General features: G+C 37.6%; 2 protein-coding genes across 3 annotated transcripts; one reads left to right on the forward strand and one right to left on the reverse strand.

Moving 5' to 3' along the window:
* Nucleotides 1-2,793: 2,793 nt before the first annotated feature.
* LOC308686729 (activating signal cointegrator 1 complex subunit 1-like) lies at nucleotides 2,794-17,376 on the reverse strand. Of its 2 annotated transcripts, XM_081395167.1 has the most exons (11): nucleotides 17,308-17,370; nucleotides 16,891-16,946; nucleotides 16,217-16,353; nucleotides 16,039-16,138; nucleotides 13,394-13,491; nucleotides 12,702-12,880; nucleotides 11,327-11,460; nucleotides 11,124-11,243; nucleotides 10,303-10,427; nucleotides 6,631-6,704; nucleotides 2,794-3,725 (listed from the first exon to the last, which is right to left on the reverse strand). In XM_081395167.1, exons 2-11 carry the CDS (start codon nucleotides 16,932-16,934, stop codon nucleotides 3,609-3,611), a joined length of 1,128 nt encoding a protein of 375 aa, XP_081251293.1. In that variant the 5' UTR covers nucleotides 16,935-16,946; nucleotides 17,308-17,370; the 3' UTR covers nucleotides 2,794-3,608. The 2 variants fall into 2 exon arrangements, with proteins under 2 accessions (XP_081251293.1, XP_081251292.1); XM_081395166.1 differs by lacking the exon at nucleotides 16,891-16,946 and having other exon boundaries at nucleotides 17,308-17,376.
* Nucleotides 17,377-17,555: 179 nt separating this feature from the next.
* Nucleotides 17,556-18,434, forward strand: LOC308686728 (anaphase-promoting complex subunit 16-like; the record flags this gene model as incomplete). The annotated part of the gene is made up of 2 exons (XM_081395165.1): nucleotides 17,556-17,631; nucleotides 18,286-18,434. A coding segment is annotated over exon 2 (142 nt), but the record flags the coding sequence as incomplete, so codon positions are not given.
* Between the last annotated feature and the right edge of the window lie 234 nt (nucleotides 18,435-18,668).

The raw sequence follows: 18,668 nt of genomic DNA on the forward strand, positions 1-18,668 counted from the left end.
TGCAGTGATTATTATGTTTCTAGCATGTTATATGTTTGGCGACAGTTCTTCTAACCCTAATTAATAGAGTGTGTAGCTTGTCCCCCTGTCAATCATTTTGTCCCTTAAAACTCATCTCTGATCACCAAAATGTCATATTTAAACGTTTTTTCCCTAAAAATGTCTTTATGCCTTAAAATATCTTGAATGTAACTCGACACCCTTGCCTCATTTAGTATACGCGGTTCTATGAATATGCAAATGAGCCCCGCCTCCACTCACTCAGCTCAGAGATCCACTGGTTGACGATCACACGTTGATCTGATTGGTTACAAGGTAGTTTGTGACGTCAGAAACACCAGCGATTTCAAAGCGTGTTTTTGAGACTGTCTTTGGTTCACTGCAGTTTTAATATACACATATACATACACACATACATGTTTGTTTATATGCAAATTGAAACCACAGTGAGACTGATCAAGTCAGACAGATTCGCATACACACTGTTTTTCTAAAAGCGTGAAGTTTTCTTTTTTCATGCTGTGATCAGCAGGCGATTTCTGTAGTCATGAGTCGACCTCTGACGTAATCAGACAATTTACCTTTAAATTATTCATAATATTGTGCATAAAAGTCTAAATCTCATTAGTCCAAGCTGAGATTCCTGAGAGATTTCAGCAGAAAGAGTTAATCACTAACTAACCAGCAACATGATCAGATCTTGATGTTCTGTGCTTAATATCTCACATATAAAATGACACTCTAAACTTGAATTTCAAATATCAAACTAGCTGTACATAGTCGTAATGTTTAAATAAACTGGATATAATTCAGAGAAAGATAGCTTAGAACCAGCTTGTCTTACAGTAATACAGTCCTGTCTTTATTAAACTCATTTGCGCTGAAAGCATTGCTGCATTCATAATGAGCCACTAATTACATCCTGGCAAACATCCATTTTAGTTGAAACATTTCAAAATTTGTGAAGTATTATAGTGCATTTCAAGAGGCTGATTTATGTCCGCTTTCATCTCAGCTCTCAGAAGAGAATCTCAGCTCAAATCTCATTAACTTACAAACCAGCATCTCTGTGAACGAGTCTCTCTCCTCTTCCTCTCAGGAGACTCTCTGGCTCTGATGAAGACATTGTGCTGACCTTTAACACACACACTCACACACACACACACACATGAGAGAGAGATTGAAAGAGAAGCATTTTGGGTCTAAATCCGGCTGTAACGCGTGTCTCAGGGAGTGTGGGTTTAATTCTTTGCTTTTATATAATGGATGAAGGCACTTGTCTGACTGTAGACTTTCAGTGTTGTCAAGCTAAATGCTACATTAAGAATGTGCCTCACGTGTATTTATATATACTGTACATCCACAGTAAAGTCTGAACTATCAGCTTTAGACATCAGAAACATGCTGCATTCATTAACATCACAACACGACTCTGAATGTCCAAACAAGGAGTCCCTCTGTATAGTCTAGATGGAAATAGGGGTCCAGGCGCACACCTCGGCTTTTTTTATGATTTTTTAAAATCTTTAAAGTGTCTATTTTCAGAATAGATCTTTGTGTGTTCATACTAAAGTATGGTTAATTGCAACATTAATTTAAAGTCCCCCTGTGGTGAAAATCCAGCTTTTAATGTTGTTTATGTGTCTATGTTGTGTTTTTAATCTGCTTTAAGACAAACCATGTGTAAATTCATAAGTCGACACCATTGCTGAGTATTTCCTCCTTAAAACTGCAGTGAACCAAAGACAGTCTCAAAAACACGCTTTGAAATCGCTGGTGTTTCTGACGTCACAAACTACCTTGTAACCAATCAGATCAACGTGTGATCGTCAACCAGTGGATCTCTGAGCTGAGGGAGTGGGTGGAGGCGGGGCTAATTTGCATATTCATAGAACCGCGCATACTAAATGAGGCAAGGGTGTCGAGTTACATTCAAGATATTTTAAGGCATGAAGAATTTTTTTCAAGGAAAAGAATATCGGTGATAAAAGATGTGTTTTAAGTGATAAAATGATTGGTTCACTGCAGTTTTAAGGAGAAAATACTCAGCAATGGTGTCGACTTATGAATTTACACATGGTTTGTCTTAAAGCGTATTAAAAACACCACATAGACATATAAACAACATTAAAAGCTGGATTTTCACCACAGGGGGACTTTAAATTAATGTTGCAATTAACCATACTTTAGTATGAACACACAAAGATCTGTGTTCATCAGGGTATTTCATAAAAACTTACATGTACACAGACATCAACTTACATACTGCATGAATACACACATATATGCATATATATATGTATGAACTATATGTAAATATGGATATATACATGGATATGGATATGTATATATGGATATATACTGTATATATGGATGAACTGTTTAACCTTATTTATTAATCTGAACTGTGCAATAAATCAAGCAGTAAAAGCTTCATATTTTCATTAAGAGTCTCAAGGCTGAACTCGACAGGTTTCTTTTGAATAAAATAGCGCTGACATTAACCTGAAGAGAGACACGTTTTCTCTCTCTGGACTGATTTTATGTTTTATGTGTCATCATTCCATTCAAGAGCATCTCAGAGCAAACAGCCTCATCGTGACCTTATAGCGCCACCTGCTGGACACTGACCGACAGTACGACACAGACAAGACTTCAACAGAAGACACTGTGAAGCAGTGGCTCTCAACCAGGGGTCCGGGGTCCACTAGGGGCCCTAATTAGATGACTTTGCCATCTTGAATAGTAATCGTGCTCTATAGCGCCACCACCAGTTCAAAAACTCAATTTTCAAATGGTTATAACATTTATTTAACATTTTGTTCTAGAAAAATGAAACTTAATACACCCGATTCCTCTCATCATGCCGATCACATTCAACATCTTACATTAAGGCTCCGCCCATTACAGTAGTGGCCATTTTGAAAAGTAGGCTACAGTATTCTGATTTTTCACAACTTTTCTCAAATTTTGCCCAATTCTTACGAAAACTGGCTCAGATGATTTCTGGGCCGAGCCGCACAGAAATGACCTAACAAGTTATGATGTCGCAAATCTAATCTTATTAAATTAATTGAATACCTTTATTTGTATTATATAGCTACGGTTCAGAGGCTGTTTCTCAGCCAAACTTTGATCAATCTAAATGAAACTTGGTATGCTTCATCAGAGCCATAATCTGAGGGGACATGCCAAAGTTGGAAACAGCGCCCCCTATGGGTCATGAAATATGCAAAAATAGCAATTTTTGCTAATAACTTTTGAGCAGTTTGTCAAAAAAAATCATGATCTTGTTGTCTATGGATTCCTTGGGTCATGGATACAAATTCCTGACATTTAATCTACATTCAAATAAAACACTGGGATAAAAATGATTGTAGTGCATAGACTCTTGAAACCAATTGTGCTGCTTCATAATTCTTTGGAAATTGAGATGCATCTTTTTTCTTGATACATTTATGAATAGAAACACTGGGGAAAAATGTTTTTGTGCATTGAAATGCTCTTTATATTCATATTTACAATGCATGACAAAGATAAAGGATTATTAATGTGTAATCCTATTTCAATCAGTAATTTGGAGGCGTTTATGAGTTATGAGTGTGTAGTCATGAGAATGTGACGTGTCCCGCAGAGGAATAGTATCCCGTGCTGTCAGTGGAGAACCGCTGAGAGATCTGCACTGAATTCAGCTCAAACGCTCCGAAATAAACCTTGCCGAACATCTGCAGAAAGACACAAAGAGACGATTATTATTCATCATCAATATTTACATTAAAGAATCAGAAACTAAACCATCTCAGCGCTGTTACTGTGGAAACAAGAGCGATCTGAACACGGATGATTAATTATTTAAACACAGTTTAATCAGTTTAACTCACGTTTCTGCTCTAAAATATGATGAAACTAAGAGAGCAGGGGCCTCATGTACAAAGCCTTGCGTTGAATTCATACTAAAACATTGCGTACGGACAAAGCTGTAAATGTGCGTACGCACAAAAAAACCCAGATGTATGAATCTCTGCGTACGAAGGATCCCACGCATATTCTCTTTGTACATCCCAGTTAACATAAAATTGAGCGCACATGCACGAGCACAACGCCCCACCCAGTCTCCTCCCTTAATTCAATTAATCTAAATATGGTAATGAGTCCACTTTGGCAAAAGTAAGCAGTAAGAAAATGGTGACAAGAAACGAAACTTTACAGAAAGTGAATTGGAGGTGCTATCGGAGGTAGAAACGAAAAAAAAAATATTTGGAACTTTGTCCTCCGGAATTAATAACAAAAGGAAAAAATATGAGTGGGAGAGTTTGCCTGATGCCGTCAATGCGGTGGGATCGTCGTACTGTAGAGTAGACTGAGTACAGTTGAGACACTTTTTGCATTTTGATTTTTCACACAAAAATAGACACTGAAAAGAAGTGAATTTCCACATGACATTTCATTAGCTTGTAGACTAAGATATTATCAATCAATAATACCCACAAGTAGTTTATATTTTCCACAATTAGCTCATAAAAATAAGGTGCTTTTTGTCTCAAATTTGCCTCAACTGTACCCATATGTGGTACAGTTGAGACACCCATTTTTAATGATGTAAAGGTAACTAACCATTCATTGTAAATATAATAAATAAGGAAGAAAATAACAATCGGGCAACATTTTTGTTTATTCATCCATTTATATTCATTCATTTTATTTAAATTAGCACTGGTTAAAATGTATAAAGCAGGAACAAGATATGTAAAAATATTTATTAATAATAGCCTACACAGTTTAAATACCACAAATATCTAATTTTATTTTAATTTGCGTCCTATGCTGGCTAATTATGACGTTTAATCTGTTATCATAACACTGAACAACTAAACAGTGTGTTTCCTAATAGAACTCTATCGGGGGTACAGTATGGGTCTCAACTGTCCCCCGCTGGCCACCTCGCATATTTCTCTAGATTTTGCAATTACCTTGCATGACACAATACCATGAAATATGCCAGTTTTTAGGGCACAGAATAACGTTTGTGGTGATACCAGATACGTTTAACAGTCACATAAGGATAATAAGCTATTCATTGTGTAGAGTGCATGGTGAAGTGAACGTCATATCTTAGAAAATCTTAGAAGATCTATCTTCGGATCGGAGATGCGTCCGTTGTTCAAATTTCCCACGATCAAAGAGGACACTAATATGCACGACGTGCACAGCAAAAATCACAACTTGTGCTTGGTGCGAACGCAAGTTATTTAAAGTGTCTCAAATGTACACATGTCTCAGCTGTACACCGTCTACCCTAAATGACCTTAAAAAGAAATGGTCTGATATAAAGGTGGACATTAAACCAAAGCTGTCATTGTCATAGACTAAGGGTTGTATGTATCAGTTTGCATATGCTTTTATATGTTCTTACTTAATAATAATTGATAGAATATTCCCATAAGGCTCGTGTGACAATATATGTCAATTATTTTATAAATTGCAAATTAATAGCAATGCTTAGACTTGTAGAACAATTCGTTGTGTAATGTTTGCAACTTCACTTCATTGCCTGTAAGAGTCGCCAAAGGACAAAAACACTGAGAAATGTACGTACGCCAGACATGAAATTGGCGTGGAGGAACGCACATTCTCGCGTTAATTTCACTGTTAGTACATACGACCGTGAGCGTGAAAGCTAGCGTACGCAAAGTTTTTATGCGTACGCAAGATTGATACATGAGGCCCCAGATGTTTTAAATAACTTATTTTTTAACCAACATTCACTGGAGTTGTTTTCCCAGAATTATTTTGACCATTTAATGGAACAGAAGTTCTGAGAAAAAAACAGGCGTAGTGGTTTCTGGACAGAACACCAAAAATAAAAAACAGCCTCTGTCTGTCTGTGTGTATGTGTGTGTGTGTGTGTGTGTGTGTGTGTGTGTGTGTGTGTGTGTGTGTGTGTGCGTGTTGAAGTTCTGCTGACTGCCAACAGGGGGCGACAGATACTCAAAGTAAGCTCTTATGTTTTTGTTTTTATAGCTTTCATGCAAAGCAATTTGATGGGACATAATGGGTGAACATATGATGGGAATACCATGGTAACGGCATGCATTATCACTTGAAGTGTAATATTAGTTCTAACATTCAGTGCTGTGATTATCAAGGTAAATGTTGCTCATCAACTGGTGCAATACTTCATTTATATCTATAATATCTCGTCTCCTCCCATGTTGCAATCATGTATTCTGTCTGTACTGATAAGACTTCGTATTGAATGTGAACTACAAATTCATGTACGTATAAACTGTATGTACAGTAATATGTTTTAAAGTTTTTGAAAGAGTCTCGTCTGCTCACCAAGACTGTTTATATGATCAAAAATACTGTAAAAACAGTGAAATATTATTGTAATGTAAATCATCTGTTCTCTATGTGAATATACAGTAAAGTGTAATTTATTCCTGTGCTCAAAGCTGAATGTTCAGCATCATTACTCCAGTCTTCAGTGTCACATGATCCTTCAGAAATCACTCTAATATGATGATTTGATGCTCAAGGAACATTTATGATGATTAGCTTCTGCAAAAGAACATGATGTTGACCCTGGTTTGAAGACGCCAGACACACTGATCGGGTCGAGCTTCTCACCTGTAAGATGTTCCTGGCATTGAAAGCTTCTCGATCTTTAACGTTCGGTCTTCCTGAAGCTCCTCTATCCTCGGCTGAGAGAAACACAGAACAGGTTAGAGATTCAGGGCGCAGAGGAAGACCAATAAGAGGACAGTCTTCCTCACATGTGACTTGCCTTTAAACTTTAGGAACGCTTTGAAATCTTGCCTTGTGATCAGGGTTTGAAACTAACACCGGCCAACCCGGCACATGCGGGTAAAAATCAACTAAATTACATTTTTGGTGAAAAGGATGAGGATGAAAGGACGGGAGGAGACGCTGGATGACAGGATTTAGTTTGAATAAGAAATGAATGTAAGAAATCCAGATTTTATTATATATGTGTGTGTGTGTGTGTGTGTGTGTGTGTGTGTGTGTGTGTGTGTGTGTGTGTGTGTGTGTGTGTGTGTGTGTGTGTGTGTGTGTGTGTGTGTGTGTGTGTGTGTGACCCTGGATCACGTCACCAGTCTCGAGTCGCACGGGTTTATCTGTGGCAATAGCCAACAATACATTGTACGAGTCAAAATTATCCATTTTTCTTTTATGCCCGAAAATCATGAGGATATTCAGTAAAGATCATGTTCCATGAAGATATTTAGTAAATTTCCTACCGTAAATATATAAAACATGTATTTCTGTGAGTGAATGCTGCACAATCGCCAACATAGATTTTCTCAATGTTTCGATTTTGTTGCATCCTCAGATTCCAGATTTACAATAGTTGTATCTCGACCAAATATTGTCCTATCCTAACAAACCACACATCAATGGAAAGATTATTTATTCAGCTTTCAGATGATATATACATCTTATAGTAGGCTAGTAGAAGTTTTGAATGGCCGGTAACTTCAAAATTTAGTCCAGTGAGTGAAAAGGTTTATTTCAAACCCTGCTTGTGAAATAGAAGCGAACCAAGAAGAAAATGCAACATTGTATCATATAAACTCGCTGTTCGTGAACACAGCGAACGCCCTCAGACACACAACGCCCGCATTTCAACAACACTGATGACATAATGAGACGTGATCAACATGTTTATATCAGCTCACGGTGTTCAGGGATGCAATCACATTACTCAGCCAGCACACTGAAAACAGCACAACACACACATACACACACACACACACACACACACACACACACACACACACACACACACACACACACACACACACACACACACACACACACAGTTACTCTCACGGCTGAATGAGAGCTTTGTATGATGGAGATGAAGACATTCACGACTTCAGAACAACATTGGGACAAACAAGCCCCTGATAAACACGTTGTTATTCTGCTTGTGTAACTCCACACGGTCCACCGGGGTTAGTGTGATCCAGGTTAGTGTGATCTGGGTTAGTGTGATCCGGGTTAGTGTGATCCGGGTTAGTGTGATCCGGGTTAGTGTGATCCGGGTTAGTGTGATCCGGGTTAGTGTGATCCGGGTTAGTGTGATCCGGGTTAGTGTGATCCGGGTTAGTGTGATCCAGGTTAGTGTGATCCAGGTTAGTGTGATCTGGGTTAGTGTGATCCGGGTTAGTGTGATCCGGGTTAGTGTGATCCGGGTTAGTGTGATCCGGGTTAGTGTGATCCGGGTTAGTGTGATCCGGGTTAGTGTGATCCGGGTTAGTGTGATCCGGGTTAGTGTGATCCGGGTTAGTGTGATCCAGGTTAGTGTGATCCGGGTTAGTGTGATCCGGGTTAGTGTGATCCGGGTTAGTGTGATCCGGGTTAGTGTGATCCGGGTTAGTGTGATCCTGAGGGGTATTGCACAAAAGTAGAATTAAGAAAGCCAGGATAACAGAACAGTCGCGGCTTGACCTAGTTTAATCAGTGCATCCTGGCTTAATCCGTTGCACGTTTGCTGAGCCAGGATGAGAACGCGCGGATATGTCAAGCCGGGAGTATATAGTTTGGATAAATGCGCGTTCACAGCATTCTTAAAAAGATCACGAAATCGATCACAGAATCACCGATGCAAAAATGGACAAAACCCGTGCGGCATACTTTTCGCCTAATGAGCAACAGCTTCTTATGGAAACGTATAAAGAAGTGAAACATATGTAAAAAAGGCAACACAGCTGCTGTAATAAAGCAAAGAGAGAATGCTTGGCAAACGATAGCGGACCGATTGAATGCACAAGTAGTCCAAATAACCAGTGCTCCACTGAAACCCTCATAATTACAATTCAAGGAGTTAGGCCCTACTTGTCATTTTCAAAAATAATTGTATACTTTGCCTTAAATGTGACCAGTGGACATGCATTTAACATGTAGAATAATTGCAAACACCTATACCCACTATGTGCATCTATTTGATCTATTTAGTTTATTTTATGTCAATAATCTGTTTAATCTTTTTACTCTTATCAATTTGTTTCTAATTGATTTGATGTTATCTATAATCAGATAATTTGCTCTATTTTTATCCATCTAATAGCCCCACATCATCACATAGCCTTCACCATACCTAGAGATTGGCATGGAGTTCTTTCCATAAGATCATCTCTCAATGCAAATCAAACTAGCTATTAGGCTAACTGAAATAAAACCATGCCAATCTCTAGGTATGGTGAAGGCTATGTGATGATGTGGGGCTATTTTAATCCCAAAGGCCAAGGGAACTTTATCAGGATGCATAGTATCCTGGATCCACGAAGTAACTGGCCTTTAAAAATAAAAATCTGCCTGCCTCTATGGGAATTTAACATATGGGGTGTCCTCACTTATGCACCCTGTATTTTAAGGAAGAACATTTATTTATTTACGATACATTATTCATTCACAAAGAAAATTGGTGTCCTTAAAGGTTGGATTTTTCCTAATTTTTTAAATTAAGGCATTAAGTTCAATTTCCAAAAGATGATTTTTTTATTCCTCTTTTTGGTCAACTTTAGCATGGGTGTCTAAACTTATGCATAGCACTGTATCTCATCAACTGCAATAAAATATAATATATTGATATTTTTTCTCATTCAACAGTACATTTCTACTCTATACTTGCATATATAGATATACATAGTCTATATTCTATTTCTCATATTGTATTGTATAGTTCTTTCTTTTGCACTGTGTTGGCATTCATTGTGGACAGTAAAGTTATAATTGCTCAGGAAAATCTGCTTTCCTCACTGGGTGTATGACAATAAATGCTTTAAATCTCGAATAATATTCATCAAACCTCTGACATTGAATGAACAGCAGTTTTCAATAATAACTAAAATAACAGTACGCATACTTGGATGAATGACAGTATATCTAGTATTTTAATGCAGGACCATGAAGTGACTAAAACACATTAATATCTAGTAGGATTTAGGGAGGAACTAGCCGATCAATCACTAGGATTAATCTTAGCCTGGTTGTTAGCCTGCTCCAGAGCAGGCTAGCTGCAAAGTGTAAATCTCCATAGTAACTTAATGTAGATTCATTTAGCCTCCCTTCATGCAACAGAGTCAGGGCTGCTCCAGGTTAGTGTGATACGGGTTAGTGTGATCCGGGTTAGTGTGATCCGGGTTAGTGTGATCCGGGTTAGTGTGATCCGGGTTAGTGTGACTGGACTGAGTGACTGTGATCATGTCGGTTATGAATGACGTGTTTATGGATCGAAGGCGTCTTGTTCTAAACGGATGATTGTTTATGTCTCACCGGACGGATCTTTCCGGAACAGTGTGTTCATTACGGTGCCGTGAAGCTTCACTCGGTCCCGCTCTCGTTCCATCAGACCGGCTGAGACGAAACACTCCACCAGCCTGTCTGCTATCTGCTGGAGCCTGCACACACACACACACACACACACACACACACACACACACACACACACACACACACACACACACACACACACACACACACACACACACACACTCGTCTGGTTCTCTATCTTTGTGAGGACTCTCCATAGACGTAATGGTTTTTATACTGTACAAACTGTACATTCTGTCCCATAAACACTAACCCGACCCATCACACACACACACACACACACACACACACACACACACACACACACACACACACACACACACACACACAAACTAACCCGACCCCTAAACCCACCCATCACACACACACACACATACAAACACACACACACACATACAAACACACACACACACTCACTCACTCACTCACTCACTCACTCACTCACTCACACACACACACACACACTCACACACACACACACACACACACACACACACACACACACACACACACACACACACACACACACACCCGACCCCTAAACCTACCCATCACACAAACACACACACACACACACACACACTAACCCGACCCCTAAACCCACACACACACACACACATACACACACACACTCACACATACACACAAACTAACCTGACCCCTGAACCTACCCATCACACACACACACACACACACACACACTCATTCTGTAAGATTTCTAAGCGTGTTTATATGCCAGTATTCGGTCATGAATTATATCGTACTTGTCAGACCCGTCTCTAACGGCCACTCTGGCGTACAGGACGTCCACCGCTGACGGGTCGTCGTTCATGTACTCGATTCCTCTGACTTCCACCGGGAGGGGTTTGGCTTCAGTTATATCTCTGCACACACACCATCACGAGTCAGACGAGATCAGTGTGTGTTATTACAGATGTAACGGAGAGTGTGTGCATCACACACACACCTGATGACATTCTGGCACTGCTGAAGGAGCTCGTCCGCACGTGTCACTTCCTGTTGATTGAGCAGGACCAGAGTGCCGATGGTCAGGTGCAGTTTCGCTGGGTTCTGGAAGATACTCACGTCCACTCCTGAGTCCTGCTCAACACACATTAAAATCAATCAAACATGTTATCGATGACTCTTTATCATGGTGAACTAATGAATCATAATAAGACCAGGAACAGTGACTGAGAAAATAAATAAAGAGTGAATTTTTCTATAGCCTTATTATATCATATTAAATTATATTTTACATTTACCTTATTATATTGCATTATATAAACCTTAAATATAATATATACTATATTATATTGAAATATTATATTAAATATAATATTATATGTACATTACCCTTATAATATAATAAAATATAATGCATTATTTTATATTAACCTTATTATATTATTAAATTAATATTACATTATTGCATTAACTACTGGCAACAATAAGAGCAGGAATAAGAATTCAGAAAGTAAATATAGAGTGAATTTTGCTGTATCCTTATACAAATATACATATAATATCCTTATTATATTACATTAAATTATATTAACCTTGATAATATAATATAATATAATATAATATAATATAATATAATATAATATAATATAATATAATATAATATAATATAATATAATATAAACCTTATTATATTAATATTATTTTAAATTATTGTGTTTACTACTGGTAACAATAAGCCTGAATTTTTTTTTTTTAAGTAAATAGAGTGATTTTTGCTGTAAACTTATTATATTACATTAAATAATTTTATATTAACCTTTAATATAATATAATATAATATAATATAAACCTATTTTATATTAATAATTTTATATTAACCTTATAATATAATAAAATATAAACCAAATTGTATATTATATTATTTTATATTATATTATATTATAACCTGATTATATTAATACTACTAAATTCTTGCATTAACTACTGGCAACTATTATAAAGTAATTAAGGTTGACTCTGATTGTATGTTGACATTAGACTCTGTTCAGACTCTCTCTCTCTTTCTCTCTCTGTCTCTATCTGTCTCTCTCTCTCTCTCTCTCTCTCTCTCACTGTCTCTCTCTCTCTCTCTCTCTGTGTCTCTATCTGTCTCTCTCTCTTTCTCTCTCTCTCTCTCTATCTGTCTCTCTCTCTCTCTCTCTCTCTCTCTCTCTGTCTCTATCTGTCTCTCTCTCTCACTCACTCTCTCTCTCTCTCTGTGTCTCTATCTGTCTCTCTCTCTTTCTCTCTCTCTCTCTCTCTCTCACCTCAGACTCTCTCTCTCTCTCAGACTCACTCTCTCTCTCTCTCTCTCTCAGACTCTCTCTCTCTCTCACCTGTCCGCAGTGCTCCAGCACCTGCTTTCGAAAGCGCAGGAACCCCTCCTGCACCTGAGGAGGATTCAGTGCAAACGACAAGAAGTGTGTGAAAGGCTGTTTCCTCCGAAAGCTGTCGATCAAAACCTCAACGCGGGTGACAGCCGAGGCGACTGCAGCCCTGTGTGCACCTGTGACCACTGAGCGCAACACCCACACCCACACACACACACACACACAGAGAGAGAAGTACATAATTTCCATAAACCCACAGCTTAACCACAGGAAGAACATACAGTTCTCACCGCTGCACACACACACACACTTCTGCCAGAACATCCTGCAACTAGAACATCATGACCCCTAAGCACATCTATCTTCATGCAGGAACACTTTCAGCTGCACAAGGCCTTTCCATTGCACTAAACACTAACGGAAACACACCATGCATCTCCAGTGAGTGTGTTCACACACACACACACACACAAACTAGATGCTTTATATCTCAAGATAACGTGCAAAACTCACATTAAAAGAGCAGTTTTCAATGCAATAATATGCGGCTGCTTGCTAAAGTGATCTACACTTACATCTTAATGTATTCATTTGGCAGATGCTTTTATGCATTCCCTGGGAATATGAGATATGATTCCTGACTGCACCAATGCTGTGAGATTAATTACATTAATACTTCAGGGGTTTGTGTCTCTTACCGATCTGTCCTTCCATGCCTTGTTTTGGGATGCTGATCGAAGTCTTCGTCTCTGATTCCAGTCGTTTACGAGTCTCTCCCTTCTTACCGATAATATATCTGTCAAAACAAAGAGGAATATTGCCGAGATTGGATCAGAAAATGGAAATGCAGTGACTGAAGTCAGTCTGTTTCCACTATGGAATAAAACATCTCTTTTAAATTTCTTTTAAACTCAAATTGTAAGATATTTGCTGCGTCACAATTTGCATATACTAAAAGTATGTACTGTTTATGTGAAAGAAAGTACATACTTTTGAGTATAGCAAGATTTGGGACAAACTACATTATCATAACTGCGTCTTTAACTGCCCTGTCAATCATCTCGTCACAGTCAAAATCCTCCACATTCAATTTGATTTAATTTCCTGCCATATCGCAGAGCTGATACTCTCCTCATTTGCATAATGATGCATTTAAAAGTTCACGACCAAACGATGTTCACAATGATGTTCCAGATGAAATATAACGGTGACATTGTTTAAATATCTTTTCGTCAGGTAAGATAATGATTATTAATCACGAGTCAAACCCCTTAATCAAAACCTCTCGACTTAATCGTTGGTCTCGCAAGTCCGCCATGTTTGTAGTTTTTAACACTTTTTATTCATGTTTGTAGTTCTAATCGAATCCGCGTCCAAAGGCAATGGATCTGCACTTCGGATTCTAACCGGAAAAAGCAGATCATCCTCATTTCAACATATACTACGATTTGCGACACAATAACTAAATACTATTGAGGATGGTTTGTGAGCGAATAGGGATGCGGCAATTAACTCGCAAGAAATAAAGTAGGATAAAAAGTTGCAATTACCTTTTTTTTTGTCTATTATAAGTCTATGTTCACACTAAGTGCTCAGATCCAATTTATTTCTTTGTATAGCTGTTCACATTGTTGTTTTAAATCAGATTCCAGTGTGAACAGATCCATTAAAACTCCTCTTTGATCACCAAAATGAAATATTTAAAAGTTTTTTCTTTGAAAAAAAATTCTTCATGCCTTAAAATATCTTGAATGTAACTCGACACCCTTGCCTCATTTAGTATGCATGGTTCTATGAATATGCAAATGAGCCCCGCCTGCACTCACTCCCTCAGCTCAGAGTTCCACTGGTTGACGATCACACGTTGATCTGATTGGTTACAAGGTAGTTTGTGACGTCAGAAACACCAGCGATTTCAAAGCGTGTGTTTGAGACTGTCTTTGGTTCACTGCAGTTTTAAGGAGGAAATACTCAGCAATGGTGTCGACTTATGAACTTACACATGGTTTGTGTTAAAGCGTATTAAAAACACCACATAGACACATAAACAAAGCTTGATTATCACCACAGAGGGACTTTAAAGTAACCGATTACGCGTTTATTTATGGTGTGATCTGCTGCGGAAGCCGGCGGAATAATGCACAGGCAATATAAAAAAACAAAAACGAGGATGAGAAAAATAGAAAGCAGAGTTTTTTAAACATTTATGATATGAGCCCTCATGTTTTGCGTGTATATAGAGCAGAATTGTGATGAAAGTGACAGAAAAAGTCACATTAATTCTGATATGACTGTTCAGACGGCAAACAAATCAAAGAAGCGGCACAACTCAGAACTGATAAGATCAGGTGTGTGTTTGTGCCATAACAACTGACATGAGATCTGAGTCACATTTATTATAATTTAGGCCACATTTACAAGCAGTCTGACTCTAAACGCAGCAAAAGATTGATCTAGAACACACAGTACTATGCAAAAGTCTTAGGCATGTTAATAATCCATAATTCTGGATTTAGTCTGTCTCAGTTTCTTCTGTTCTGTTCTTCATGTAATCCCAGACGGACTCGATGATGGTGAGATCAGATCAGACCGGCTGTTGTCAGACTCCTTGTGCAGACACAAATCTCACTGGATTATTACAATTAATGGCAAAAAGAATGTTTGGAAATGTAAACTGATATTTCCTACTGACACACTACAGCAAAAGATAGAAATAACTGACTTAAAACCATTTTTTGGGGGGGGGTATTAACATGCCTAAGACATTTGCACAGTACTGTATATATATACAGTGCTATGCATAAGTTTAGACACCCATGCTAAAGTTGACTAAAAAGAGGAATAAAAAATCATCTTTTGGAAATTGAACTTAATGCCTTAATTTAAAAAATTAGGAAAAATCCAACCTTTAAGGACACCAATTTTCTTTGTGAATGAATAATGTATCGTAAATAAATAAATGTTCTTCCTTAAAATACAGGGTGCATAAGTGAGGACACCCCTATGTTAAATTCCCATAGAGGCAGGCAGATTTTTATTTTTAAAGGCCAGTTACTTCGTGGATCCAGGATACTATGCATCCTGATAAAGTTCCCTTGGCCTTTGGGATTAAAATAGCCCCACATCATCACATAGCCTTCACCATACCTAGAGATTTATTTATTTACGATACATTATTCATTCACAAAGAAAATTGGTGTCCTTAAAGGTTGGATTTTTCCTCATTTTTTAAATTAAGGCATTAAGTTCAATTTCCAAAAGATGATTTTTTATTCCTCTTTTTAGTCAACTTTAGCATGGGTGTCTAAACTTATGCATAGCACTGTATATACTGTACACTGACTTGTAAAGGACACTCGGCACGTCTATGGCACAGCGGAAGCCTTTCTCCGTCTGCTGTATGTCGTGAGCGTCGCACGGCTCGTCCAGGCACTGCTCAGCGTCTGTGGAGGAGAATAACATCAGATGATGTGAAACTGACTGTGTTAAACTGACCAATACTCACTTTAAAAAGCACATACCTGCTTCTGAATATGAATAATCATCCTCTTCCTCTTCATAAGATTCCTCCTGAACGGCATTTTTCCTGTAAATTCTCCCGTGGATGTTAATGAGAGCTGGCCGTAAGATCTCCATATCACGATCACACACACACACACTGCGGGATGAGGAAGAGGAGGGTGACGTCACGGTTCGTTTACATGAGCTTAATGTGGCATCAGTTATCAGATGAGATTTCACTACATTGTTAGTTTTTATTAATTTAAATAAACTAGAGAAAAAAATCCTGTACATTATCCCAACTTGCAAAGGTGATAAAAGTTTATTTAGCAACGTTTCGATCCCATGACCTGATGAATAATACATTTTGATAACTTTTAAAAGTTATTTGGATAGTGTGTGGGATTTCCTTTTCTAGTTTATTGCATTAGGTTTTGATAATTACCTTTGTCATACGCACCTATAAATTACTTGCAGGTGTGCTATGTTAATTGTTCATTCATTTTTTTAAATTAAATTACACGTTGATAAAAAATATCAAACAAAACACTGGATTTTAAGTATTTAAAACAAAATAAATAAATTCCACAACTCATCATACCATTTGACAGCTCAATATTAGTGAGGTAAAATTATGCATGAATTTTATGAGACTTTATTGAGAAAACAATTTTTCTTCTTCTGAGATACTTACAAAATAATTTCCCTTTCGTTTTTCTTAATTCCTTTGCTAATCATCCACTAAAACATCTACAAATAATGACAGATTTCTCATTATTAATATGAACAACACTTTTTTATAGTTGCAGTACAAATTACTAAACAAAAACTTTGGCTTTTAGGGAAGCATGTCTGTTATTGAAATCCTCTGAAAATATATTGAAATTCAGCACAAAGATGTTTTACACTGTTAAAATAATGTCTTCTAAACACTGGTGACATTTAATTGTCTATAATACCGTTTCTGTTGGCATCTTCATCTGACTAAGTGAACTTTGCTACAACAATAATAAACCACAAACGAGGGTGAAATAACTCATTAAAGAACAACATAGAACCTATTCTCGCTTGAATGTATGATTATTAATTATTAAATGATTAATCTTTCTACCTTTGAGATGTGTCTGTTTACATGAAAACCGAACGCCTTCGCGCTCACTTCCGCTTTTGCGTCACGTCCTCTGCTGAGAGAAAAGATTTACAATTTATTGTCTATTTTTTAATTGAAAATTAATTAAAAAACATTATGTAATATTAATAATAGTGTCCAATGTATAAAAAAATAACATACAAATGAACATCACATCACATTTGCCCCATTACGCCACGACGTTAGGGGGCGCGCCAACATCCGATCAGCGTCAAACTCAAACTGACGTAAACAAACCAACGGAAGAAAGAAATAACAACAGCGGCGGAGCTTTGGGTGACACAGGTTGTAATCATAAAAATAGAACACGATTTTAACACTTTATTTAACCTAATTTTGATTTATTCTTGTATCGATTGCTCTTGAAACGGTGATGAAACGTGGAATAGTGATAATGGCGCTGTGTTGTCTGTTATGTATGAGTTTAAAATGTCAATTTTATTACATTTTAACATTTTATTAATGTATTTTTAGGTCAAAGTTAAAGACAATTTGTATAATTAAATGTATTCTGTGCTTGTTTCTCTCTCTCTCTCTCTCTCTCTCTCTCTCTCTCTATATATATATATATATAACACACTATATAGGGATTATCTATAGTAACGTTAGTAGTGCTAACGCCCATCTTGAATGAACTAAAGAAATGTTTTCTTATTTCACAAACCCATTTCTATATTAGTTTTAAGTAAGTAAGATGCTTTATTGACATTGTACACAATACAACGAAATTTACAGTGGCTACTCTCAGAGAACAAGTATATAAACACGGGTATATTTTTTATGAGTATATAGAAAGAAGCAGATTATAATATATATTCGACCTTTGCATAAATAAACTGCGTTAATGTATGTATTGTAAAGGTCATATAGAGCTATGGAAGGCACGTTGTAGTGCATGTAACTGGTGTTTGTGGTGTGTTAATGTGTGATCTTGTCCAGGTTGTGAATGGCAGCATCTTCGTCCTCGTCCTCGGCTGGCGGGGTCAGTGGCAGCTCCGTGACCGGCTCCGGTTTCAGCGCTTCTGAGCTTATCCCACCCAGGAAAGTCCTGTACACCTACCCGAAAGGAGCTGGAGAGATGATGGAAGGTTTGTGCTCCGTTTCTCTATTTATTTCTCTTTTGTTTTGCACCATTTAAGTTCAAAACAAATGGCACATCCGGTTGCAACATAAGCCTGTTATATAAACTGCTCTGGAAAGATTTGTACCGTAACAAAACATCCAGTTAAAGGGATAGTTCACCCAAAAATGAAAATTAACCCATGATTTACTCACCCTCAAGTCATCCTAGATGTATGTGACATTCTTCTCTCAGACGGATA

Source organism: Scardinius erythrophthalmus (assembly GCF_964197995.2).
Source record: "Scardinius erythrophthalmus genome assembly, contig: HAP1_SCAFFOLD_708, whole genome shotgun sequence".
NCBI classification, from domain to species: Eukaryota; Metazoa; Chordata; class Actinopteri; order Cypriniformes; family Leuciscidae; genus Scardinius; species Scardinius erythrophthalmus.